The following is a 24912-nucleotide window of genomic DNA, read 5'->3' as shown; positions in this document are numbered from 1 at the left end:
GACTGTTTCAGAAATCTAATAGTTGAGGGGTCTCCATACAATTTTACTTCGTAACCTAATTTTGTACTCGTGCGTTTCGCGGATGACGTGGTACACGCGGTCTACGTAGCCACCTTCGTTCTCCCGATTTTTAGGGTTCGAAAAAGGTTCGCCCATTTCCAAAGGAAACCGAGATTCGCGAGTTCAAAAATTTGATCGTGGAACAAAAATTTGATCGTGGAAGGAAATCCATCGACGACGCAACCCTGGTACTCTCGATCGAATCCCTCTTGTTCCTCCAGTAACTTCCCCAAATTTCCCGTTCCTTTCTCGTAATTTTGATGTATTGTTTGGAATTTTTGGTGGAGATTTGGATAATTATGTGAGCATTTGATCACAGCAATCGTATTGTGGAACATAAGGTCGAATTCATGAACAATTCACCGATTGGTGCTGTAGATCTAGTGAGACAGGAGAAAAAGGTGTAGATTATGCATTAAAATTGTGGTCTTTGCAACGATTTAGTGGATGTTTCTGGTTTTGTTCACTCAATTGTGCATCTTTTTTGGAGTATTGGTTCATCTATGAGCATTAACATTAAGAAAGGGAGTTGTTGCATTGTGTGGATGGATCTGGGAGGATAAATTTGTAGAAAAATTATGAGAAAAGTTAACATTTATTTGGTGAATAACTCATTGCTAATGCCTCTTCTTTTTGCATTTCAGGAACTCGTTCGTATTTTATTTGAGTCTCACTGTTCGCATTCATGTGTATCTTTCAATTAGCTCACATTTTCAATTACCTGTGAGCTACTTCTTATGCTTTTGTGCTCTCTTTTCAGAAACAACTGTGAACTTGCCTCTGAGAGAGCTGTAAATTTGAAATTTGCTGTAGGTGATTTTGGTAATTTAGTTCGAAAGAGATACCATTGTTCGTAGTTTGGCTTAGAAGGATAATCGCATTAAGTCGTCGAGGGCTTCCTCCCTTATCAGCTGGTATTAAATCTAAAGTTTTGATATTTGACACATAGCGTGGGTCATTTAACTTTGAAAAGACAGCAACAAGGTCTAAAAAAGTTATGGTTGGTCGGCCATTGTGAAGAAGGTTACTAGTTAGGCTCAATGTTGCGCTTTCTGGGGATAAGCAGAGCCGAAGCTTCAAGCTCGGGATCGACTAGTGAGATATGGCTTCTTGGAAAGTGCTACAGTGTCTCACTCGAGGAGCCATCTGGTGGTGCTGATCCAGGGAATTGCTATGCTGCATTTTTGGATGATTTCTCATCGAGAATTTGGTTTACTTACCGCAAAGGTTAGTTTAGTTGAATCAGATATTCTTCCGCTTGTTAAATAGCCAAATTAGTGCTTCTTGGGTCTTGCTGGAGCGTGTGCAATAGCTTTGTTGAGGAGAAGCTTCATTTTGGATTTGACTAAACATCTACCCTGTGTTGCATTCGTAGAAGCTTCATATAGGGGCTTCCACGTTAGTAGTTCAAAAGCTCATTTCAGCTTCCTGCTGCAGCAGAATTTCCGGAGATTTTCATTACCATGCCTGCAATAGCTGCTTTAGAATAGAGAAGTTATTCCCTAAGTTAGGCCAAAAAGGCGCTTGGTACAAACTTGTATCTTCATGGGTCTCTCTCTTTCAGAAATGTTGTAAGAAAATGGAATAAAACAACAGTAAATGTTGGATTCTTGCACAGGTTTTGAAGCCATTGGTGATTCGAAGTTGACTAGCGACGGAGGTTGGGGCTGCATGATAAGAAGCAGCCAGATGATCGTTGCCCAGGTACTTACTCTGTTTTTCTACAAATATCACTTTGGGTTGTGCTTTGAGAGAGAAACTAAATTTTTTATCTTATTATTTACAAAATTTTCAGGGATTGATTTTTCATCATTTGGGGAGATCCTGGAGAAAACCTTCACAGAAGGTTAGATTGATGATAAATATTTGTATGGTCGAGTAGGAAAAATGTGCTTTCTTTCATATATATAAGGTGATGGAACTCTTTAATTTTGCAATTGTAGGTTTGGTTGCTTATGATGGTCCCCTCTTAATATGCAGCCATATGATCGAGAATACATTGAGATTTTACATCTCTTTGGTGATTCTGAGACTTGTGCTTTCTCGATACACAATCTGATACAAGCTGGGAGGGCTTACGGCTTGTCCGCTGGGTCGTGGTTGGGTCCGTATGCTGTTTGCCGTACTTGGGAGACGCTCAATCGTTTGAACAGAGAACAGGGGAAAGAGAGCTTGCCTATGGCTTTGTATGTGGTGTCAGGGGATGAAGATGGGGAGCGAGGCGGAGCTCCGGTCGTCTGTGTAGATGTTGCTTCGCGACTGTGTTCAGATTTTAGCGAGGCGCATTCTGCCTGGGGGCCCGTTCTTTTGTTGGTTCCTCTGGTTCTTGGACTTGAAAAAATCAATCCAAGGTAAATACAAAATATATATTATTCCTCAGTCCTCGCAAATTCTTTAGGATTGCCTTGTTGAAATTGCATGGCTCATTATGCATTGCATGAGCATAGTATCTTTCTTAGATGTAGAAGCTTATGGGTTTTACGCATAATCTCTACGATAATAAGGGGTCGTTATGTAGGTTTTGATAATTCAAAGGGGAGAGGGAGCACAAATCACTATATTTTCAGATGGTCTTTTTCATCCTGACCTTTACAGTAATATTTGAATATATGAATTTGACATTTGAAGCGACTATTGCAGCCAAAAGTGGGGAGGGGGCGAGTTTGCTTGATTCTACATTGATTTTTCTATCTTTTCATGCTTCATGTAGTACTTTAGTACATCATATGTCATATGTGCTTACTATTGCTATCAAATTTAGCCATTTTTCCAAACAAAAGTAAGCAAATAGTAATACTATACACTTGCTTAATCATAACTCGAGTTCTAGAAAGTAGACTTGGACGACATGTTCTTCCTTGGGGGATCGACAAATAGCGACTTTATTTTTTATCTGATATTTTCTGGAGGATCTGTTGTCGCTTCAGTTTTCAGTACTCCACATATTGTTTGTTTGTCAGGTATATACCATTATTGAAGGAAACATTTATGTTTCCTCAAAGTCTGGGTATACTAGGTGGAAAACCCGGGGCTTCAACTTGCATTGTCGGCGTACAAGACGACAAGGCGTTCTACCTGGATCCACATGAAGTTCAACTGGTGGGCATTTAAATCTATTCAATTTTTTCAGCTTTCACTTGTCTAATCATGTATTTGACATTGTCTAGCCAAATATAGTTCAAGTAATCCATTCGTTGTTTATTAGATGAGTTGATGGAAGCAGCTGTAGCCATTTATATTCTGCAAGATTTTGGTTGTGTTGAACTGTTTGCCTTGAATTCTTACAAAAAAAAAAGAAGTAATTGCTACAACTTATGTTAACGCGGCTGCCTGAACTTTGTCCTGTTGAATAATTGCATGTGATCGTGAAGGAAGATATGCTGGTCCCTACAAGTTTGCCGAGTTCACTTGTATTAATCTCTACGAGTTGTTATCTTCTTAATTGATCATTTTATCATTTGGTTTCTGTTTTACTGTTTTGTACCATTGTGCTTGATTTCTTCTCTATTTATCCAAGACTTTCTCTTGAGCATTTCTGGCAAAAAGGTTCAGAATCCTCTGTCCTTGGTTTTTTCCCCCTCGATGGAACCGAAGACTTCGCCGAATGTAATCTTTTGGCAAATGCATTCGTTTTGTAATCTGTTCTAAGTGGACCAACCAAGACATCTTCCCGTAGTTGGTCTAATAGTAAAAATATTTTTCTAGCTGCTAATATTATATGGTAGTGTCTTATTTCCTCGTATGATATGTAAACTCTGCGTGCAACAGGCGGCAGAAATCAAGCAGGATAATCTCGAAGCTGATACTTCTTCATACCATTGCAGGTTCTTTCTGTCATTGGAAAAAAATAATTAGATTGCTCAATTACGAGTTGAATTTTTTTTTTTTTAATAAAGAAAATTAGTTCACATTTACTTATTTGTTTCCTTTTTGTACTCCAGCACTGTCCGGCATTTGCCGCTAGACCAAATAGACCCATCACTGGCCATCGGGTTCTATTGCCGTGATAAAGGTCCAAAAAATTTCTGTGTTAAATCTCATTACGGTCATCTTAAATGCCTTTCAGCCTGGATGGAATTGCTGCTCTACTATGAAAAGCAGCAGCATGGCGTTCGGCAAGCAAATAGAAAGTCTAGCACTTTTGCTATGGTAAAAATAATGGTATTTTCATCCAGAAGCTGTTATTGCTTCTTCCGCCTGCGAACAGTAATTTTGCAGAAGTTTCAGCCAATGAGAAGAAAACTTAAAAAAGTAAGACTACAGTTTCAAAAACTTGATGTTTTGTGTGGACTCGATTTCTTTATGCAGGTGATTTCGACGATTTCTGCTCTCGTGCTTCTGAGCTTGGAGAGAAGGCGAATGGAGCACCGCTCTTTACCGTCGCCCAATCCCTTCATCCTCCGAAACCAATATTCCACCATGATTCATTCGCAGATAGTTCAGTCGGCGATGGTGACGGTGGGAGAGCCGACGCCTTTACTGTGGAAAGCTCGACTGATTGCGCAGAAGCGCATACGGGCGATGACGAATGGCAAATCCTTTAAAAACAAAATATTATGCAGTCGCTTGTTGAAACCCGGTTTCCAAATAAACTCAATTCGGAGGTTTAGCTATGCTATGTTTTTTTCATCTTCTCTTGTCGCCGTTTATTCTTTGTAATCTAGCATATACATATATATATACATGTTAATCGTGTATATTAGAGAGCTTATTTACGTCTCAATCGGTATTAACGTATCGACAAGATGATGTGAGGGAGGAGAGGACCCGAAATGGTCGATGTTAAAGCTTAAAACTCGGACGTGTTGTTTGCTGTAATGGGGACTAAGTTGTATGAAATTCTCATCCTCTACCTCTTGGTAGGTTTTGTTATTTGGGTTATAATCTCACTGTGTTCTTGAAAATCTTTATTTGTTTATCATTTTAGCTTCTTTTTTTTTTTATTTACCCATGGAAGGCTCTTTATTATCCAGTGAAGTTTCTGAGGTCTCATGTTCATGTTCAAACTAGCGCGTGTTTGGCTTAGAGCTGTTTAAAGTAGCACTTTTATTAGCTTTTTTATCCATCTGTCTGAAAAATAAAAGCACTAGTTTTTTTTATAAAATATGAAAAATAAAAATAAGAAAGCGGTTTCTTTTTATAGAACTAGAGGAACGACAAACTAACAAAAAAAAATTTATAAAAAATGTTTTCTCAGAAATTTTATTTTTGAAAAAATTTCAAATACCACCTCCGTGGTTTTACACTTTCTCATTTTAGTACCCTATGGTTTAAAGTGTATCAATTTACTATCCTGCATGTGATTTTTTTGGTTAAAGCGGTGACAAAGTTAAAACTAAAGGATACTAAAGTCCATATTCGATAAGTCTAGATGGGATATATGATGAAATCACGGGACACCAACTTGATACACTTTAAACCACATAGTACTAAAATAAGAAAGTGCGAAACCACAAAGGCGGTATTTGAAGTTTATTCTTTATTTTTTATATTTTTCCGGGCAACCATACAACTTATAAGTGGTTATATAAATAAACTTCTCCATTTTCCGATGGGACTATGAAAATTATATTTTATCCCAATATGCGCAACCTCATATCACAATTCATGTAAAGAAACATAGGTATCGCACAAAATCACTCAGCTGAGCTGAAACACGAAAGCACTAACAGCCCCAGAAAAGCAGTACAAGAAGAGTAACAAAAAGCAACACAAAGCAGTTTAAAAAAAAAAAAAAAGAAAAAAGGGCAAGAGGATCAAATTGTTTTTCTACATCCATTAACTTCTATGTGATACCAAAATCCAAAAACCTGGAGAAAATAGGGTACATCAAATGATCTTAAAATCAGTTTTAATGATAAAAAAAATAATAGTAAAAAATAACAATATTCCACCCAAAATCTGGCGCGAGGAGGCCGCGGAATTTGACCAATAGCTCTCCTTTCTCCAACACAGTATTTTTTTTTTTTTTTTTTAAATAAGAGTATTTTATCTCTCAATCTGATTGAAGTATTACCCCCTAAAGCTCATCGTGTGAGTCGTCGTTGTCGTCGTCGTCGTCGTCACCGGCAGTCCCGCCGGGCGCACCGCCCGATCTCTGATAGACCGCAGAGATGATCGGATTACACACGGCCTCCACCTCCTTGAGCTTCTCCTCGTAATCTTCCTTCTCCGCATTCTGGTTGTCGTCGAGCCACTCGAGAGCTTCCTTTAAGGCCTCCTCCACCTTCTCCTTCTCTTCGCTCTCGAGCTTGTCCGCGAGCTTGTCCTTGTCGTTGACGGTGTTCTTCATGTTGTACACGTAGGTCTCCAGTTGGTTGCGGGCGTCGATCTTTTCCTTAACCTTCTTGTCCTCCTCGGCGAACTCCTCGGCCTCCCGGACCATCCGGTCGATCTCTTCTTGGCTGAGACGGCCCTTCTCGTTGGTGATGGTGATCTTCTCGGAGCGGCCCGTGCCTTTGTCTTCGGCTTTCACATTCAGAATGCCGTTAGCATCGACCTCGAAGGTAACTTCGATCTGAGGCGTGCCCCTGCTTGTTCAACAAACCGCATTTATTAGTATTCCTTTCTTTTCTTTTTTTTTCCTTTTGCTTTGTTTAAGGATTACGGACAAACCTGGGAGCAGGCGGAATGCCGGAGAGATCGAACTTGCCGAGAAGCCTACAGTCCTTTGTCATGCTTCTCTCACCCTCAAAGACCTACCAATGTTAAGTACTGTCAGTTTCGCCGGTCTTAAGAAGAGTCAATTCAATTTATGCTTGCATCCGAGATTCACTACTTGAGAAGCAGAAGCCATATATTCGGCAAAAGCGAAAATTTGCTTCGTAGCTTATGTCTGTGGAGTCGAACAGAATTAATACATGTTCTACGCGTTTTGCTGGAGATCTTGTGGTAGTGGGAAAGGCAAAAATGAGATTTTGGGCTCCAAAGTTTGAAGTTTCTGCTTCTGCTATATGAAGCAGCAACTAATTGCAGATTTTAATGAAAATGTATTCGCACAAGTTCAAACAGCACTTATGCATAATCTCCTGCTGGGTCGAAATGGACCTTGATCTTGCGCATAACTAATAAGAACAAGGGGAAATAACGTTCGCACCTGAATAGAAACGGTAGTCTGCTGGTCCTGGTAAGTGGTGAAAACTTGAGATTTCTTCGTCGGGATGACAGTGTTCCTCGGAATCAACTTTGTCATCACTCCGCCGACAGTCTCAATACCCAGAGTCAGAGGGGCGACGTCCAACAGAAGGATATCTGCAACCACAATTGACAAAAATAAATGAACAAATAAATTCAGATCAAGGGTTTTCACAAATACGCACTCCTACAAAATCATCCATTTACACATATAACTAGGTAAAAAATCTGAACATGAACCTTTTGTATATACCCCTCAAAAAAAGAGTGGCAACAACGTAGATTTAAGTGTATTTGTTATATACATGTATCATATTAAGTTTTGAAGGGTGCGTATTGAAAATAAGATAGGCGTGTAAATAAATTATTTAGGAGCATACAAGTAAATAACTCTTATCCGATGTAGCTCTCTGATCTAATTCTAATCAGCCAACTCGCTAATAAGTTCATTGAAGAGTACCTTTAGTTTCTTCACCACCCTCTCCACTCAAAATGCTTCCTTGAACAGCCGCACCATAAGCAACCGCTTCGTCAGGGTTCACTCCCTTGTTCGGCTCTTTCCCATCAAAGTAATCCTTCAGCAGTTGCTGAACCTTGGGGATTCTTGTGCTTCCACCGACGAGCACAATCTCATCGATCTGGTGCTTCTCCAACCCAGCATCCTCCATGGCCTTCTTTACGGGCCCCATAGTCTTCCTGAACAGGTCATTGTTCAACTCCTCAAACCGGGCCCTTGTAAGCGGCTCGGAGAAGTCAAGCCCTTCATACAGAGATTCGATCTCCACACGAACTTGGTGCTGGTTACTCAGAGCCCTCTTGGCACGCTCGCACTCCCTCCTCAACTTCCCAAGTGCTCGGTTGTCCTTGCTGATGTCCTTTCCGTGCTTCTTCTTGATCAGCTTGATAAAGTATTCCATGATTCTATGATCAAAGTCCTCACCTGACAAAAAAAATAAAATAAAATAAGGCGCATAATTGACAAGGTAATTCTCGAAGTTCAAAGAGTATTTCAACCATAATGGGCCAGGGCCACAGATAATTTCAACTTCAAAGATGTGACTATTTCATAATGCTCGACTAAAGAATTATATTTTAACTACAATTTGCATATTCTGAAATGCATATTTGCACAATTAGAGGTCCGCTAAAATAGGAATTGTTATTATCTTCAGCACTCTCCAAAGTTAGTCTTAGAAAAATTTAAGAACTGCTTTAAATTCTTTCAATATGTATATATAGGATCGACTGTGCTTGTGGCAATAAAATTACCTCCAAGATGAGTATCGCCGTTTGTTGCAAGGACCTCAAAAACTCCATTATCAATAGTTAAGATGCTGACATCGAAAGTCCCACCACCGAGATCAAAGACAAGGATGTTCTTCTCACCGCCCTTCTTGTCTAGACCGTAAGCAATAGCTGCAGCGGTAGGTTCGTTAATTATCCTAGCAACATTCAGGCCGGCTATGGTACCAGCATCCTTTGTTGCCTGCCTCTGAGCATCATTGAAGTATGCTGAAACATCAATGGCAAAATGAACTAAGTTAGCGTGATAATTCTCGCCATTATAAGGGAAATACGAATATTTCTATAGTTATTTTCCTACCGGGAACAGTAACAACAGCATCCTTGATTTTCTTCCCAAGAAATGCCTCGGCGGTCTCCTTCATTTTGGTTAGAATCATCGCACTAATCTCCTCGGGACTGAACACCTTAACCTCTCCATCCTTGATCTTCACTTCAATATAGGGTTTCCCATCCTTGTTAATAATCTTGTATGGCACAAGCGTCCTGTCCTTCTGCACCTCCTTGTCCGCAAACCTAAAGATAAATATATTAATACCATTTTTTTCATATAGTTAAAGAACATTAAGGAGAACTGTGTTGATTAAAAACCAAGCTTACTTTCTTCCAATAAGACGCTTGACATCAAAAACAGTCCTTTCAGCATTTACAGCTGCTTGGTTCTTTGCAGCCTCACCAATCAATCTCTCGTTATCTGTGAATGCGACCCATGATGGGGTGATACGGTTTCCTTGGTCGTTTGCTATGATCTCCACATGACCATTCTTGTAGACACCAACACACGAATAGGTGGTGCCGAGATCTATACCGATTACGGTTCCGAGCTTCGTAGCTTCTTCTTTCGCAATTGAAAATGCAAACAGAGATCCTGGAGGTGAAGTATCGAGTCAGCGCACTTCTTTCACAGCCCAATATAGCAAAGATGACATACAAAAACTTCTACGTGATTACGTCCTGCTTCCTGATATGGAACTTAGTTGTTCTGAATGCCACTATATATGATTATACGAACACAACTATATATATATTTCTATATTTTTGGATGAGAAACCTCACTTGGTAAGTTATCTGTAGCACTGAATCTGAATGCCAATTTTTTTTTTTTAGATGAAACACCCTGCTCGGTAAGTTATATATAGTAGGTAAAAATGGATATAGTAAATGTCCAATAATAATACGCCATACACCATTAGAACGTATGACTGATTAAATAAAAAAATAAATCTATCAATTGGGTAGCATCAAACCAAAGAGGACAAATTTCTATAGCTATTTCAACAATTAACTTTAGAATTACATTTTCACTTGCGTATTAACAACATATATGAACAAAAGTTTCATACTTTCACAACTAATAGTAGAAACCAAAAATTAAAGTATCTGGGAGTTTCCATAGACCTAAAAATGCATCTGAACTCTACTATCAAAATTACCTTAAAAACCGAAACTAGCATGTATCAAATCATGTAACACAACATTTTATAGCTCATCAGAAGCAATCCTACGATAAATCACCTAAAATCCAACATTGTTGTGGTCCAAATTTAAAGTTTGGCATCATAGATTCAAAAGAAGCTATTGATTCGAATGCAATCTCCACCGATTCAAAACTAAGAGGAATAAGCATCACATCTATAAATCAGTGCGGTGCCATTGCCGATCTAGGGTTCACAAATGCATCCTACAACCAGATCAGATCCAGTACAAGCGATTCAAAAAACGAAAGCGAATCATGCAGATCGATGATCGCGAGATCGACACGTTACCTGCGATCACGAGCCCTAACAAGATCACCGACCCCCGAGCTCCCATCGATCGATCCATGGCGTCGTCTCTCTCTCTCTCTCTCTCTCTCTCTCTCTCTCTCTCTCTCGCGTTTTGGGGTTTCGAATGGGGTTTATATACGTAGAGAGGGTGGGATCGGTTTCGTGCATTAGGGGAGGGGAACATGTCATGGTGACGACGTGGACCAATAGGAAACTGCGGATTTCGTGGACCGACCAATGGGAACGCGACATGTCGCTAGAGTGTCCTGAGCCGTGTGATTTTTTAATCAAGCGGTTGATAGGCCTCCACGTGCCCTTTTTTTTTTTCCTTTTCCAAATACTTTCGGGTTTTTTTTTTGGTAATTTCGCAACCGACTCCAGCTTAAAGTCTGCAGCATCCTCTTAGTCGTTGCCGACTTTCGAGCAACTCATTATAAGGAAACAGTTTCGCCACCGACTTTAGAAGATGATTAAAAAAACTAAATAAATTTTATTTTGTCTATTATCTATTATTTATATCTTTTTAATTAACTTAAATATTATTTTCTATACATTATCTATTATCTATACCTTTTTAATTAACTTAAACATTATTTTGTTTGAAAGCATTATAAATACAATTGAATATATACCAAATTTAAACTAATTAATTGCAACAAACAACATTATACAAATAGTAAATAACAAAAATCATATTAATTTAGGCAAAGAAGAAAATATATTCAAAAAAAAAAAGTATAATATATTTTTAGTTTCAATATAATCTCGAGCATCAAATTCCAATATTTTCTCTGCTTAAATATTTTAAAATTTGGTTTTGAACTATGAGAGTGGGTGTTCATTCTGAGTGGAAAATGATGTTCTATAGATTATGACCCATTTTAGATATGGGAAAATAAGTAGATTAAATAGCATGAGGTTCCAAGTAAGAGAAAAATAAAAAAAAAAAAACTTTATCGCAAAAAAATTTTCATAGCACAAAGTTACATCCAATAGGTTATCATTTGCCTAGCCAAAGTTTTTGCATCGGTGTTGTTTGAACTGAATTACTCTTTTCGTACTTTAGATAAGTTTTAACGTATCCGTTCACATGCATGGTGAATATCGAATCTGAAATATATAGAACTAGCTCTAATACTTTATTATTCAAAAGATTGATTTAGTAAAAAGTGATACAGAATTAATTTTACCGCGTTACACATCGATTTGTTCAGATTAAATTATGAATAAAAAGGAAAGCCTGCAATCTTATTACTCCTGATTCAAACTTGTACAAAACAGCCTCTACTGATCATCAGCAAATGCAATGGTGGACAAAATGAAGCCCTAATTAAAGATAACACAATGCAGGGGTTCCCTGAATCAAGATCTAAGTCAATAGCAAGGGTTGTTTCTCCCCCAGTTTTGGTCAAGCCAAACCCACCAGCTTCTCACTTAGCTCCCACACTTTCCGCGCCTTCTCGGGGTCGCTCGCTTCTTTGGAGAGTTGGTTCTCGAATGACGCCGAGTCCTTGTTCCAGCTCCAGTACACGCCCGACTTCGTCAGGCTCGGGTCGCTCACCACCTACAGTGAAAAAAAAAAAAAAAAGTCGTTCAGCTGCTAGTGGCAATAGTTGATATATATTGTGATTTATAAAGAGAAGTAGAAATAAACTTCTGATTCCTAAAAGTAGAATTTTTAATTCGAAATTTCTATTTTTGCTGAAGCAAGAAGCTGTTTGGACGATTTTGAACAATGTGTACTCGGCGAATAGAGAAGCTTAGTTAGTGCCTCTACTGCAGCGGGAATAAGAAATAAAGTAATGAGGATCGATAGCAAAAGTTTCGATTTGGTGCTTCTGCTTCTTCTGCAGAGAAGATTTGCTAAAAGAATTTTTTTATAGTACTTCTTTTAAAAGCATACTTAAGATATATAATACTTTATCTAATAGCATTTAGTATTCGTAGAATGATTATATACCTGTGCGAGCCTCTTTCCGGATTCTTCTTCGGAGACGAACCCTTTCGTGACGAACTTCTGGAACGGCGGGAACAGGAGCCGAAACAACGGGATGTGCTCACGGAAGAGCCCGGTGGTGGCAATGCAGCCGGGGTAGAGCGACGCGAAGGTGATACCGGTCTCCTCGTGGTACCGGCGGTGGAACTCCTGCATCGTCAGCATGTTGCACACCTTGCTGTCCTTATATGCCTTCGCACCGTCGAACTGGCCGCCGTCGATCATCGCGGAGCCAACGGAGGCCCCCTGGCCACTGAGCCCCGCCGCCAGGCCACGCAGGTCGCCCAGCCCTGCCTTCGGCGGCACGTTTCCGGCCAATGTGTTTGTATTTCCTACAGTAGAAGCACTAATTTGAAACTTTGTGACGAACAAGAACAATCAGAAAAAAAAAATAATTACCTGTGATTGATCCAAGAATGATGAGTCTTCTGGAGGGATAATCAGACTTGTTCAGATCCTCCAGCAGCAACCTTGCAAGCAGAAAGTGTCCCAGGTGGTTGACACCAACACTCATCTCATAGCCATCGGCGGTGAACGTCGGCTGGCGTGCAGTCGGCCGGTATATCGCGGCATTGCAGACCAACACGTCGAGCGGCATCCCCATCCGGCGGAAGCTGTCAACGAACTGGCGGATGCTGTCGAGCGACGCGAGGTCGAGGTGCACAACGGTGTAGCTCCCCCGGGCCATCCCGGCCGCCCGGGCCGCCGTCTCGGCCTTCAGAAAGTCGCGGCACGCCATCACCACGTGCCACCGCCCGGTCTCCGCCAGGGCCTTGGCTGTCGCCAGGCCCAAGCCCGAGGAGGCTCCCGTGACGATGACGACGCCCTTGCGGAGCACCTTTTTGCCCTCCGCGGCGGATTTGCTCTCCCCCGGTGCAGCGCCGGTGGTTGTAGTTGTTGTTGTCGCTGCTGTCTGAGATTTTACTGCAAATGCTGTGCTCAATTTCTGCATAGTATGCATTAGTGGAATGCATTAATAACTCAAAACATTTCATAAAAAAGAAAATCGATTATTCTCGTAACTTAAACTGTCAGAGAACGATATTTAAATATTTAAAATTACCTTTGCTTTCGCAAAATAAAATGGGGACTTATTCTGGTCCGGAATAGAAACCCCCCAGAATGCTGAGTCCTTAGCCCTTGCACTCAATTTTCCCTGCCCAAATTTTAAAAAAGTTAAATTAAATTAACTACAGCTCTAATTTACTAATTAACCCCACATTGTGTGGAATAACTATTCCACATTGTGTGGGTTCGTGAGTTTCGAGAACTCGACTTCGTCTCTTATTTCACACTGAAGTCGAAAGACCGAGATCTTCATATAATTGTAAGTGGGAGTTCGGGTGATATCGCAACTTTGGTGCCGAAACAAACGCCGACACCGACGATTCTCTCGAAATCACGAGTTCAACCTCCGAGATTCGCAAAACAAACGTGCGCGCCCTTACCTCTTTGTGTAAAGAGAGTGTTGTTGTTGGGAGAGATGATGCTTGAAGCGCCATTAATGGCTAAAAAAGTAGAGGAAATGGGAATAAGTTAAAGCTAAGGTATTATTATTGTATATAGAATACGAGATGGGAAAAGGAGAATAAGGTGGTATTTATACGGGTTCGTGAATAACTAAATGGCGTGAACGTAGGATAAGGTGACATGCATGGTGGGTCCCACGAGTTGCCACGTGGACACCGATCCACCAATACTAGCTCGAGTTTCAGATTTCTTAGTGAGGATATTTTCTTAAAAAAATATCTAATTTATTTTTGGGATAGTATTGTACTTTTTGTAAAATATATAAATATACCCTCGACTATATAGATTTTTTGAAATGGCCCTTTGGCACCCTCAACTGTATAGTATTATTTGCTCATATAATTATTGTATATAATAAATTTTTAACTTAATTAACTAAAAAAAATTAAATAAGAAACTATTGAAAGATGAATGTACTAGTAAAAATAAAGAGAAACTTCAATTAGTCCGTTGCGTATTTTTTACTTATAGTTATAAATTTTTATATTAATCCTGATATGTGAAAAAATAGTATAATATTGTACTAGCTTATAATATTTACTTAGTCATTTTATACTTCGTAAAATGTATACAGTAGGATTTTAGGATAAAACAAAGAGAAGGATAATAAGGTAGCAAAGTAATTTTTTTTTAAAATATTAGGTGTCGAGAAAATATGAGAGACTAATTAAAATACACTCAAAATAAATTATAGGAATCTTTTCCTAATTATTATGTAGTTGAGGAGTCTCTTTGCAATTGTTGATCTGTCCACTGCACTTGCCGCAGCAAAAGGATAGAGAGAGTGTGATGAAGGGAGAGGATTCCCTGTTTGGTACGTAAGAGCTTTTCGTTCTACTGTCGTACGTGGCGCATTATCATTGGACAATAGGAGTGGGTCCCATGTTATAACCGTGTTTGCTGTTCGAATGTACTGCTGATCTGGCGCTAATCATGCGGCATGGGTCGGGTGGAGGAGGGCGACGGATGATCCGCCGTTGTTGTTGTATTCGCCTCTCTTGATGCCACGTCAGCGTGATGACATGTCCACGTGAACGAACGTGGCACCACGGCTCAGGATGCTGCCACGTGTACTTTTCAGGTCATGCGAGCTATGACGTGGCATTGACCCAGATAATCCTGTTAATTAAAAATTAAGGACAATTGCTTATATATCTCCGAAAAATTTTCAATTTTCTGATTTACTCATTAATATTAAAAATATTTTTTTTACGTTCCAACTTATTTCAAATATACTCTTAAAATTAAAATCTATTAATGAACTCTATTATTTCTATAAGATTACTATTTTGCCCTTTCAAATATACCCTTTTATTATCACCGACTTTTCTTATTTACCCTTAAGTTAGGGACATAAAAGTATTTTATTTTTTAGTCTTTTCAAATATATACCCTTCTACCATCACCAATATTTTTTATTTGTTAAGAGTAAAAGTGACATTTCATTATTTTTAACTGTGGTAGATATTTAACTCACATTTAATCCAAGTTAACTTAACAGGTGGTAACTGCAGTAGTATTTTGGAATAACGGAGGAACATATGAGGAATATATTAGAAAGAAAAAAAAGTTTGGGTAAATGAAATATTTCTGAAGTTTTAAAGGATATATAGACAATTATTCCTAAAAACTAATATAAACATTTTGAATTGACTATAATATTTCAAAATTTTTAATTTTACTATCTAGATTTTTAATTTATTTAATTAGAATCAATCAATACTATTTTAATTTTAAAATTTGAATGCGTCGTTTAACTTTATAGATTTAGTTAGTATATTTTATATAATCTTTACAACTATAAATTTATTAAAGTAAAAAAAATTAACTTAAATTTTAAAGTCTAAGTACACTTAAATCACTCAATTCAAATAAATTTAAAAAATCAGATAGTAAATTTAAAGTAGCACATGGTTCGAAAAATTATACATGTTTTTACTTTTTTAGTTTTTTAATCTAATAATATATATTTTTTATTTTCCAATTTACCCATAGAAATTTTTTCAAAACTAATACAACGCGACTAAATCAATATATTATTATTTACGGAAACAAATTAATGGAAACATTAGAAGCCTAAATTAATTATGATTTTAACATGCATTTGCATGCTGTTAGCTTTTACCTACTACTAAACAAATATATGTGACATAAATTGCTTGATTTGTTTATGCTTTTCTTTAATTTATAATCAAATTATAATTAATACTAATTAATGATTTTGGATAAATTAACAAATAAGTCAATTATAGTAAGAATCATTCCAACAAAACAAAACCAAAACATAGTCTCACAATCTCAATATCCAACATTTTGCTTGTTTTAGATATATTGTCACCAAATTTAGTAACACTACAACAATGCAACAATATACATATTTTTACTTCTATTTTTTTTCTAGTAAGCTAAATAATGTAAGAGATTCAGCTAATATATTTTTAGAAGCACAAAAATCTCTATACTTTTAAGTTATTTTCGATGGTGGAACATCTGAATTGGCTATCAGCCATGTTAGACATGTACACTATGAAAAGTATTTAAAATCAAATTTTATAATTTTTCGATATTTTTTGCCAAATGAGTAAATAATCTCAAAATGTACGATTGCGAATAAAAATTTTATTAAAAAAATGAACAGTTTTAATATGATTTGGATTGTTCTACAGTGTGAGGCTTTCAAGTGTATCATATTGACCATTAAAATTTACAATTTTGAGATATTTTGATCACTACAGAAAAATTATAAAAGTTTGATCGTATCTAACTAATCTGATCCTCGATTCACATGTTCCATCATCGAAAATAACTTAAGAATACGAAATTCTACATTCTTTCAGAAGTTTTCTATCTAGACTTGTAATACAGAGAACACAGCAAACTTTGACAACATTAGTTAGGCATTTCGTCGAACACCTATGACAAGGAGGTCATTCCAATGGAAGACTCCTTTCGATGAGGCGGTGCCGCCGCCGCCGCCGCCGGCGGGAATAGGGTGGCGGCCCGGGCCTTGGCGTAGAAGGCGTAGTGGAGCTCGGCAAGGGCCGCGGTGAAGAACACGAAGGCGGCACCGGCCGCAAACACGCCCTTCCGCACCGTCTCGCACGACGGGGGGCCGTTCCCGAAGACGGTGAGGTACCGCGTGTGGTATGCGTTGCGAACCGATGCAGCGAGCAAGCACAACTCCGCTACCAGGAACGTGAACCTGAACGAGAGTAATTCAAATGCGTTTCACCGACACTCATACATATTTACGAAGGTCTTTGTATTCATAAGTTGTTTTCGATAATAAAATTTTCGAATTGACTATATATATATATATATATACCGTTCATGTGATTTCCTATTTGAAATATTATGTGGTTCCGAATTTTAATATTGTAAATTAGATTCCAAATTTAAAAAAAAAACACATTAAAAAATAACAAAATATTTTATACTTCTTTCATATTAATTTGTTGAACCAAAATAATTAGTAGTTCATATAAGTTTTGTATTTTTTTAATCTAAAAAAAAAAAGATAATTGCTTATATAATTCTGAAAAGTTTCTGATCTTTTTATTTACCCCTCTTAAAAGGTTAATATTGAAATACCTTTTTTACATTCCAACCTATTTTAAATATATTCATAGAATTAAATTCTATTAATGAACTATTAGCAACAACTGTTACCTCTATAAAATTACTATTTTACCCTTCAAATATGCTTTTCTATCATCATGGACTTTTTTTATTTGCTCTTAAGTTAGGGACACAAAAAGTATTTTGATTTTTGATTTTACTCAAATATATCATTCTACCATCACTAACATTTCTTATTTGCCCTTAAATTAAGGGCAAACGAGGTATTTTAATTTTTTTTAATTCTGGTAAATATTTAACTCACATTTAACTTAAGTTAATTTAACAGATGGTAACTGCAAAAGTATTTTGAAATAACAGAGAAACATATAAAAGGTATATTGGAAAGAAAATAAAATAGGAGTAAATGAGATATTCTCGATATTTTGAGGGGCATATAGGTAATTATCTCAAAGAAAAATGTATGTAGGATCAATTCTTCAACACCCAACCACAACCACTATTGAGGGATTCTGCGGTTGATGTGATTGGCGGCTTACTTTGCATCGCTAGCGAGAAATAACAGAATATTTCAAAATATCTAAAAACTAAAAAAGCTTAAAAAAGATTTTTATTTTTTCACGCTCTCTCTCTCTCTCTCTCTGGCCTTATTCTTCAGGAATATAAATTATCGTAAATGAAGCAAGTAGTAAACTATCTTAAGCCCGAAAAGAGGAAAAAAAACGTAACGTAACCTTAATAACAAAAAAAAAAAAAAAAAAATCTATACTTAACAAAGAGGTGTTTAGATTTTCTGGAGAGTATGAAAAACTATTTTACAAAAAAATATCCTTTTTATGAAAAATATTATTTTCACAATTTTTATTTTTAGAGAAAAAAATTTGAAAAATGAAAATAATAGTTTCTCTGAAAAAAGTATTTTTTTTCGAAAATATAACTTTTCTATAAATCAAAGGCACGGAAAATTATTTTTCTTCAGATTAGTACGAAAAACCGAAGAACCAAAGTCTCACACTAGGCCAAATTAATAACTCTTATTAAATATGAAAAGCTTATTAATTTGTAATAGTTGTTAAAAAAAAATAGTATCTTAAATAGTAAAATTCAGCATATTGGCTACGAATGAGAAAAAAAAAAAAGTACTTTGTCAAAAAAATAGATTATTTAGTACACCAAATTCAGCAAAATTATATTTGTTACATTTATTTTATAAATAATACTGTAAAAAATAAATAAGTAATTTGTTAGTGCGCGCTTCATTTAAATCAAATATATGTAGGTATATACACGCGTAAATATATCTCTAGAGGTGTGTAAGTAATTTTTAATTTACCAGCATGCAAGGAAGCAGATTCCGGCGAAGGCGCGGGCTTTGCCGGGCCGGAGCGGGCTGCCGCAGCAGAAGCACCGCGTGGCGGTCATGACGGCCGCCTGGCTCGCGGCGAGAAGCAGCAGCGCGGCGACGCCGTACGCCGTCGCGACGTCGGAGCCGTAGGCGCAGTACGTGTAGCGCCGTTTCGCGTTGGTCACCACCGTCGCGGCGCTGCGCCGGTGCTCGGCCACGATCGCGAGCACGAAAGCGATGAGGTCGAGGGCGAGGACGAGGACGGGGACGAAAACTGGCATGGTGGATGAGAGGTGCAGGAACAGAAAAGGGGGTTCTTGTTGTTGTGTAAGGTGAAAAATAAGAAAGCTAATTTGTATAAAAAAAAAAAAAAATCGGCGGTTTTATATTTTTTATAAAAAATATATTATTTTTTTAATTTGGGTGATTAAATTTATATTTTATTTTCAGCAAAAAATATTTTTATTCACTACAATAGAATTAGATTGTAGAAACTTATTTTTGGAACATTTTTATGTAAGTGTTTAATTTATACAAAAAATTTTAAAAAAAATTACGAAGCCCTAAATATAAAGCTTAATCCAATAAAAAATAAAAGGTTCGTCTATTCAACTAATCACATCCAGCCCACTTGGCTCGATTACAAATTAAAAAAAAAAAAAATCGATCACCATCTCTCCTTCTCCTCCTCTGCCGCCGCCGCCGCCAACGAAATAGAGTTCAGGCGACTAGAGTTCGATCGCGAGGATCTCGCAGGGATTGTAGAGGGCTACAATCACTACGTGTCCGTCCGCCATAGGTTGCTGGAGAAGTAGGTATTAAACATCAAAACGGTCCCATATATATCAACCTCATATATAACAATACTTTTAAAAAGTGTTGATAATTTAACCATCAGTATATTTTTTTGACCTGCACCAACATTAAAAATAACGTCACTATATTTATATACTTGTAATTTATTATATTTATAGGGATCTTTATAAAATTAACCCTTGTTTCTAATAAAAATTATGGATTAAGATCAATAGGAGATTTTTTTTTTTTTTTTTTTTTTTGGGAGTAGGTAGTTTGAAGTGGATTGATGGCCAATTGTGTGGACACGTAGATGATACGTAATAGCCAAAAAAAACCCACAAGTTAGAATCCAAATTAAAAAAAAAAAAAAAAGTTAAAGATTAGGGTCAGTGGTGCAATTATACCCCCTTTTTATTAGTGCACCGTTGGGTGCTATGAAAGTGGGGGATCACAAAAAATATAAAATAAAATAAAAAACTTATGTCTTATTTGATATACTTGTTATTTAATTTTTATACTTCTTAATTATAGATTTGATAAAATTGGATACATAGGGCTGTTTATGATCGAGAATGAAAAAATATATCGTAACTGACTCATTAAGATATATTACGTAAGAAAAAATCAATATATTTTTCTATCAATAATTCTAAATGGAGCTTTAGTGTTATGAAAATTTAGCTTAGATAGTTTTTGCAAAATAATTAAAAAAACAAAAGAAAAAAGTTACTTTTAAGTTTTTTTTTTTTTACCTGCTGAATAAAAACTTTGTATGCAATAATTTTAGGCGATTTATCGTCCACGCCTTCACTTTTTTATATGACGAAAATTCTCTTTAAATAAGAAATTATAGCATATTATTATTCCATAATTGGTAAATTATAACACCTTATTATCCAAAAGACATATCGCAAGCTACAAAATGATGAAGTAAAAGAGACGCTATATCATAAAAAAATAAGGCTAAATTATAAAAAAAATTTCTATAAATATTTATTATTTTATTTATTCTCTTTTACTTTAAAAAATCTATATTTTATTATTACAATTTAAAAATATTTTTAGAAAGTTATGGCATTGATAAAAAAAAAGAGGCAACATGACCAAAGTACTCTTATTTGTTCTAAAAAATTAATTTTTAATACATTAATGTCACATTTTAGGTTAATTTTACCGTAAACTATATTAAGAAAAATAGATGGAACAGTGACACGATTCTGATGCGGAGGATCTAAATGCAGCAAGTTGAAATTTTGAAAAAAAACGAGTATTTGCAAAGAAATTTTTTGTATTTTAGCCAAAGAATAATTAATTTCATGCAGGTCTCTGCAAACATAGTGAATTACAAATATATTCTTACAAAGTTCAACTTTTATATGTTATTTCTATAAAAATGCTAATATTTTCAAATATGTCGTTCTGATTTGTTACTGTTAAAGCACTATTTATTTTATAAGGAAAATGACTTTTTTGTCATCACAAATATATCCTCACTGTTAATTAAAAAAGAATAAAACGGTCAATTCACCTCATTAACTAACTAGGGTTAATTATTTTACCTATAGTTAACTATTTTTTTCGAACAGATTTTAACGGTAGGGATATATTTGAAAATATCAGGATTTCTATAAAAACAATATATAAAAATTAAACTTTATAGAAATATATTTATAATTTACTATGTTTACTTAAACCTATATGAAATTAACCCTATTATTTAATTAACTTTGTTGTCACAACTCTTTTTCAAACATGTCACCACTTGCAATATAAGAAAATCATTTGACAATGAAATTATTTGCCACGTTATGTATTGAACATTGCCACGCCATCAATTGACAACTTAGGATTAATATTGTACTCTTATATATGTTCCACCAACTCCAAATTTATTTATTTATAAAAAGTTTAAGTAATTATTATATTTATTTCTCAAAAGTTTTGTTACCTACTAATATAAAGAGTTGAGCCGGAATACAAATAAGTAGCAAACGGGCTCCATTACCAACTATTTATTGTCGATGATAGAGTCCCCAAATTGACGATCGACACTGTTGAATATGATCTATAGAAGTATCTGTAAATCAAATTTTAAAATTTTTCAATATCATTGACTTAATAATAAAAATAAAAATTTATAATTTTAATGGTCACGATGAAGCGCTTCTTGTTTAACGGTATAAAGATATCCAAATCAATTGAATTTTGGTTAGAAAATTTTTTAAACTATTTAAAGCGAGATCTATACTTTTGATATTGATTACAAGATTCCTATTATCACTTTTTAAAGGATATTCATTTTTAACCGTATATTTTTGTGTCCACTTGATGGACAAGAAAACAATATCGGAAAAACATAAAATTTGGTTTCTAGATACTTATAGATCGTATTTAACGCTGCCGATCGTCGATTTAGAGACTTCATTATTCAAAACAAATAGGTGACAACGGTGCCGATCGTCGATTTGGTTTCTAGATAATTGAAAATACAATAAGTATAATTACATGCGTCTTATTTAGTTGAAAATGTAGTAATAACTGCTGTAATTATAAATATTTTATTTTATTACATGTGGTTGAAAAATGCATTTATGAATTTTTATTATTTTATATATTAGGCTGGTGAAATTACCCTCTATGTAACAAGGGAAAAAAAAAAATCCCAATTGCATGCTAATTTGTTTTGATGGAGTATAACTATAAAATTTAGGAAAAACTTCAAATACCACCCTGTAGTTTCACACTTTTTCTCTTTAGTACTCTCTGACTTAAAGTGTATCACTTTCGTGCCTTATGATTTTATTTTTATTTTTTTATTATTCCTTCCGCTAATTTTTTTCGTTAAACTAATGACAAAGTTAAAACTAAAGGGTACTAAAGTTAATATTCGATAAGCTATATGTGAGGTATCTGAAATTTTTTGTATATAATTTAGCGAAAAGTTAATGAAGGGGAGAGAATAAAATTTTGTCAAATATATGATATATTGGTCTTTTTCATCCCCACGTGGCGCTCTCCAATTGAATGAGATGCATGATTTGTAGAAAAAATAATTAATATTTCAAACTGAGGCATCACTAATGGATTATTTGGTTGTACGTAGTTACAATTGTGCTGTATTTATAACTGTATGCAGATTCAAATTCGACGTTTGTTTTGATGAATTTGAATTCAACTGCTGTAGTTGCCACTGTACGAGAATGCTCAACTGCAACAGATGGAACTACGCGCAGATTGGTCGCGGTTCCAACTATATTACTTGAAAAAAGTAATTTTAAACAAAAATAAGCTTATCTCCTAATAACTTTTTAAATAGATCATTTCCAATATAGGGGATAATCTCAATCACCCCATATATAAAATGATAGAAATTTTAAATATACCTTTCAATCGCGCGCAATCAAAAAATATATATAGCCACGGTATTTTCTATTACATTCAACTAAATAAGATATATGTAATTATAATTACTGTATTTTCAACTACATACATCTTCAATTATACTGTATTTATAACTCAGCAAACCAATTAAACAGCCTTTAAAATCCTCTTTTGTATTCGTTGTATTTTTCAAAATATTTTTTTAGCAATGCCACGGATACACCCCAAAGTGGAAAGTTCGTCATACAACCTCTTCTTCCAAAGGCCATTATTTCCTACTTATTATATTAATTTTTTTTAACTCAAAAATATTTGAATTTTTGTAAATTCTAAAATGGAAAGTGCGAGCTTTACAACATTTTGTAGTAAGCTTGTGTCACTCGTCTTAACTGTCACTCATTTTAATTTGACTATCTAATTTTTATCAATTTTAATTTTACTATCTAATCATTTAATTTATTTGATTTGAGCCAGTTAATAATATTTTAATTTTAAAATTTGAATTTATCATTTATCATTATAAACTTAATTAGCGTTTATATCTTATACAATGCATGTAATGATATTTATCAAAATAAGCTATTAGCTTAAATTTTGTATCGGAAGAGCCATCAAAAAACTTAGATCAAACAAATTAAAGGATTAACTATTGAAATCAAAATTTTAAAAAGTAGGATAGTCGAATCAAAATAGTTTATAGTTTAGAAAAGTTCTGCACATTTTTTTTATTATGACAAGTGATGGCATTGGATTCACGATTAAGACAACAATCCAACGATAGCAAGTTTCAAAAATATCATCAACAAAAATAAGAAAATAAACAGAACAGTTTTAGAACTGAATACAGTTCTCTACTAACTTAAATTTTTAAACTTTATGTTTAATACTATAAAACAATCGGCGTTCTCCAAAACCTTACTTTTGTTTATATATTTCTTATTGTTATTGAAAGTTTTAAAATTTACTTTTTCAATACCCAAAATATCCTTCTAAAATTAAATTCTATTAATAAACCCTATAAAGGAAAAGAGAATGTTCAAAGAAATTTTTTAAAATCAATAAGAATATTTTGGTCATCCAGAAATAAATAAGATATATATATATATATTTAAATATTATCCATAATTTTTATGTTTAATTAATAATTCGATTCTCTAGCAGATTAAGCTTTTCGAGATAAATAATTATATTATTTTATTTGAGAACAAGCTATCCACCACTAAACCACTTCTCCCTTCTCCAACCAAGCCATGACACAATCTCATTGCATTAATTGCATCATTGTCCCCTACTTTTATTTATTTATTTTTGATACTGACCCTAATTTTTAAATCTCTATAATTTGGTTCCTAATTAGGGATGCCAAACGGGCCGGGCGGGCCGTGTTGGGCCAGAAGGCCGGGTGATGCCCGGTAAGGCCCAGTCCATTTAAGATTGGACCTTAGTATCGGGCCGGATCTTTTCTTTTTCTCTTTTTTTAATAGATATTTATATTTTCATTTATTTTTTAAAAAATTAATTTAAACTATTCAAATTTTAAGAATATTTCAAAAAGTCATTTAAAACTTATTTTAATCCAATTCGGGCCAGGCGGGGACATCTTGTAGCTCGTTTTGGCTCGAAAAATCTAGATCGTGCCAGTGCCAGTCCAGCACGGTCCATATTATACACCTCTATTCCTAATGCTCATTAGTTGTTACCAACAAATTCTTTTCATTAAATAGCTCATAAAGTTAGAAAGAAATTATTCCATGACAAGATTGATTTTATAAGGAACCAACAATTTCTTTGTATATTATATAGATTTCTGTTACAAATAATTTAATTAAAATGACTCATCATACCTACGTGACATTTGGTATTCTAAGTCTTAAGTTTGAAGCCTAGTATTTAAAAAAAAAAAAAAAAAAAATGAATGAAGCTACCTTTCCCTCTCAAATAAAACCAATTTAATTTAAAAAAAAATTAAGGACCAAAGTGAAAATTTGAGAAAAGTTTGAGGGCCACAAATATCTCATTTA

The 24912-nt window shown here is 35.3% G+C and overlaps 4 protein-coding genes across 14 annotated transcripts; 1 reads left to right on the top strand and 3 right to left on the bottom strand.

Annotated features, from left to right (window-relative positions):
• Positions 100 to 4944, top strand: LOC109713042 (cysteine protease ATG4B-like). Of its 11 annotated transcripts, none has more exons than XM_020236973.1 (11): positions 100 to 248; positions 705 to 783; positions 874 to 974; positions 1084 to 1287; positions 1679 to 1764; positions 1856 to 1906; positions 2041 to 2411; positions 3021 to 3159; positions 3829 to 3884; positions 4002 to 4072; positions 4369 to 4944. In XM_020236973.1, the coding sequence occupies exons 4-11, from the start codon at positions 1101 to 1103 to the stop codon at positions 4602 to 4604; spliced, it is 1197 nt and encodes a 398-aa protein (XP_020092562.1). In that variant the 5' UTR covers positions 100 to 248; positions 705 to 783; positions 874 to 974; positions 1084 to 1100; the 3' UTR covers positions 4605 to 4944. The 11 variants fall into 11 exon arrangements, with proteins under 11 accessions (XP_020092562.1, XP_020092561.1, XP_020092564.1 ...); XM_020236972.1 differs by having other exon boundaries at positions 1081 to 1287; XM_020236975.1 differs by lacking the exon at positions 705 to 783.
• Positions 5784 to 10388, bottom strand: LOC109712595 (luminal-binding protein 2-like). Its single transcript, XM_020236232.1, has 8 exons — positions 10263 to 10388; positions 9097 to 9364; positions 8798 to 9012; positions 8464 to 8706; positions 7655 to 8134; positions 7157 to 7311; positions 6676 to 6758; positions 5784 to 6590 (listed from the first exon to the last, which is right to left on the bottom strand). The coding sequence occupies exons 1-8, from the start codon at positions 10318 to 10320 to the stop codon at positions 6080 to 6082; spliced, it is 2013 nt and encodes a 670-aa protein (XP_020091821.1). The 5' UTR covers positions 10321 to 10388; the 3' UTR covers positions 5784 to 6079.
• Positions 11483 to 13862, bottom strand: LOC109712596 (protochlorophyllide reductase). The gene is made up of 5 exons (XM_020236233.1): positions 13707 to 13862; positions 13322 to 13414; positions 12658 to 13204; positions 12223 to 12590; positions 11483 to 11826 (listed from the first exon to the last, which is right to left on the bottom strand). Exons 1-5 carry the CDS (start codon positions 13758 to 13760, stop codon positions 11671 to 11673), a joined length of 1218 nt encoding a protein of 405 aa, XP_020091822.1. The 5' UTR covers positions 13761 to 13862; the 3' UTR covers positions 11483 to 11670.
• Positions 16091 to 19073, bottom strand: LOC109712298. Its single transcript, XM_020235789.1, has 2 exons — positions 18701 to 19073; positions 16091 to 16990 (listed from the first exon to the last, which is right to left on the bottom strand). The coding sequence occupies exons 1-2, from the start codon at positions 18991 to 18993 to the stop codon at positions 16702 to 16704; spliced, it is 582 nt and encodes a 193-aa protein (XP_020091378.1). The 5' UTR covers positions 18994 to 19073; the 3' UTR covers positions 16091 to 16701.

Source organism: Ananas comosus, linkage group 7 (genome assembly GCF_001540865.1).
Source record: "Ananas comosus cultivar F153 linkage group 7, ASM154086v1, whole genome shotgun sequence".
Taxonomy (NCBI): Eukaryota; Viridiplantae; Streptophyta; class Magnoliopsida; order Poales; family Bromeliaceae; genus Ananas; species Ananas comosus.
The sequence above is the reverse complement of the archived record's forward strand: the minus strand, read 5'-3'. Positions and strand labels throughout refer to the sequence as shown.

Bases quoted from the DNA above. Each gene is read 5' to 3' on its own strand.
- LOC109712298 (XM_020235789.1), bottom strand. From the start codon at position 18,993: ATGCCAGTTTTCGTCCCCGTCCTCGTCCTCGCCCTCGACCTCATCGCT. The intron at 16,991-18,700 runs GTAAATTAAAAA...ACTCTCGTTCAG, and splicing joins ATCTGCTTCCTTGCATGCTG to GTTCACGTTCCTGGTAGCGG.
- LOC109712595 (XM_020236232.1), bottom strand. From the start codon at position 10,320: ATGGATCGATCGATGGGAGCTCGGGGGTCGGTGATCTTGTTAGGGCTC. The intron at 9,365-10,262 runs GTAACGTGTCGA...CTTCACCTCCAG, and splicing joins GTTAGGGCTCGTGATCGCAG to GATCTCTGTTTGCATTTTCA. The intron at 6,591-6,675 runs GTTTGTCCGTAA...TTGAACAAGCAG, and splicing joins GGCATTCCGCCTGCTCCCAG to GGGCACGCCTCAGATCGAAG.
- LOC109712596 (XM_020236233.1), bottom strand. From the start codon at position 13,760: ATGGCGCTTCAAGCATCATCTCTCCCAACAACAACACTCTCTTTACAC. The intron at 12,591-12,657 runs GTAATTATTTTT...CTTCTACTGTAG, and splicing joins CATTCTTGGATCAATCACAG to GAAATACAAACACATTGGCC. The intron at 11,827-12,222 runs GTATATAATCAT...TTTTCACTGTAG, and splicing joins CCGGAAAGAGGCTCGCACAG to GTGGTGAGCGACCCGAGCCT.
- LOC109713042 (XM_020236975.1), top strand. From the start codon at position 1,101: ATGTTGCGCTTTCTGGGGATAAGCAGAGCCGAAGCTTCAAGCTCGGGA. The intron at 2,412-3,020 runs GTAAATACAAAA...TTTGTTTGTCAG, and splicing joins CTTGAAAAAATCAATCCAAG to GTATATACCATTATTGAAGG. The intron at 3,885-4,001 runs GTTCTTTCTGTC...TTTGTACTCCAG, and splicing joins ACTTCTTCATACCATTGCAG to CACTGTCCGGCATTTGCCGC.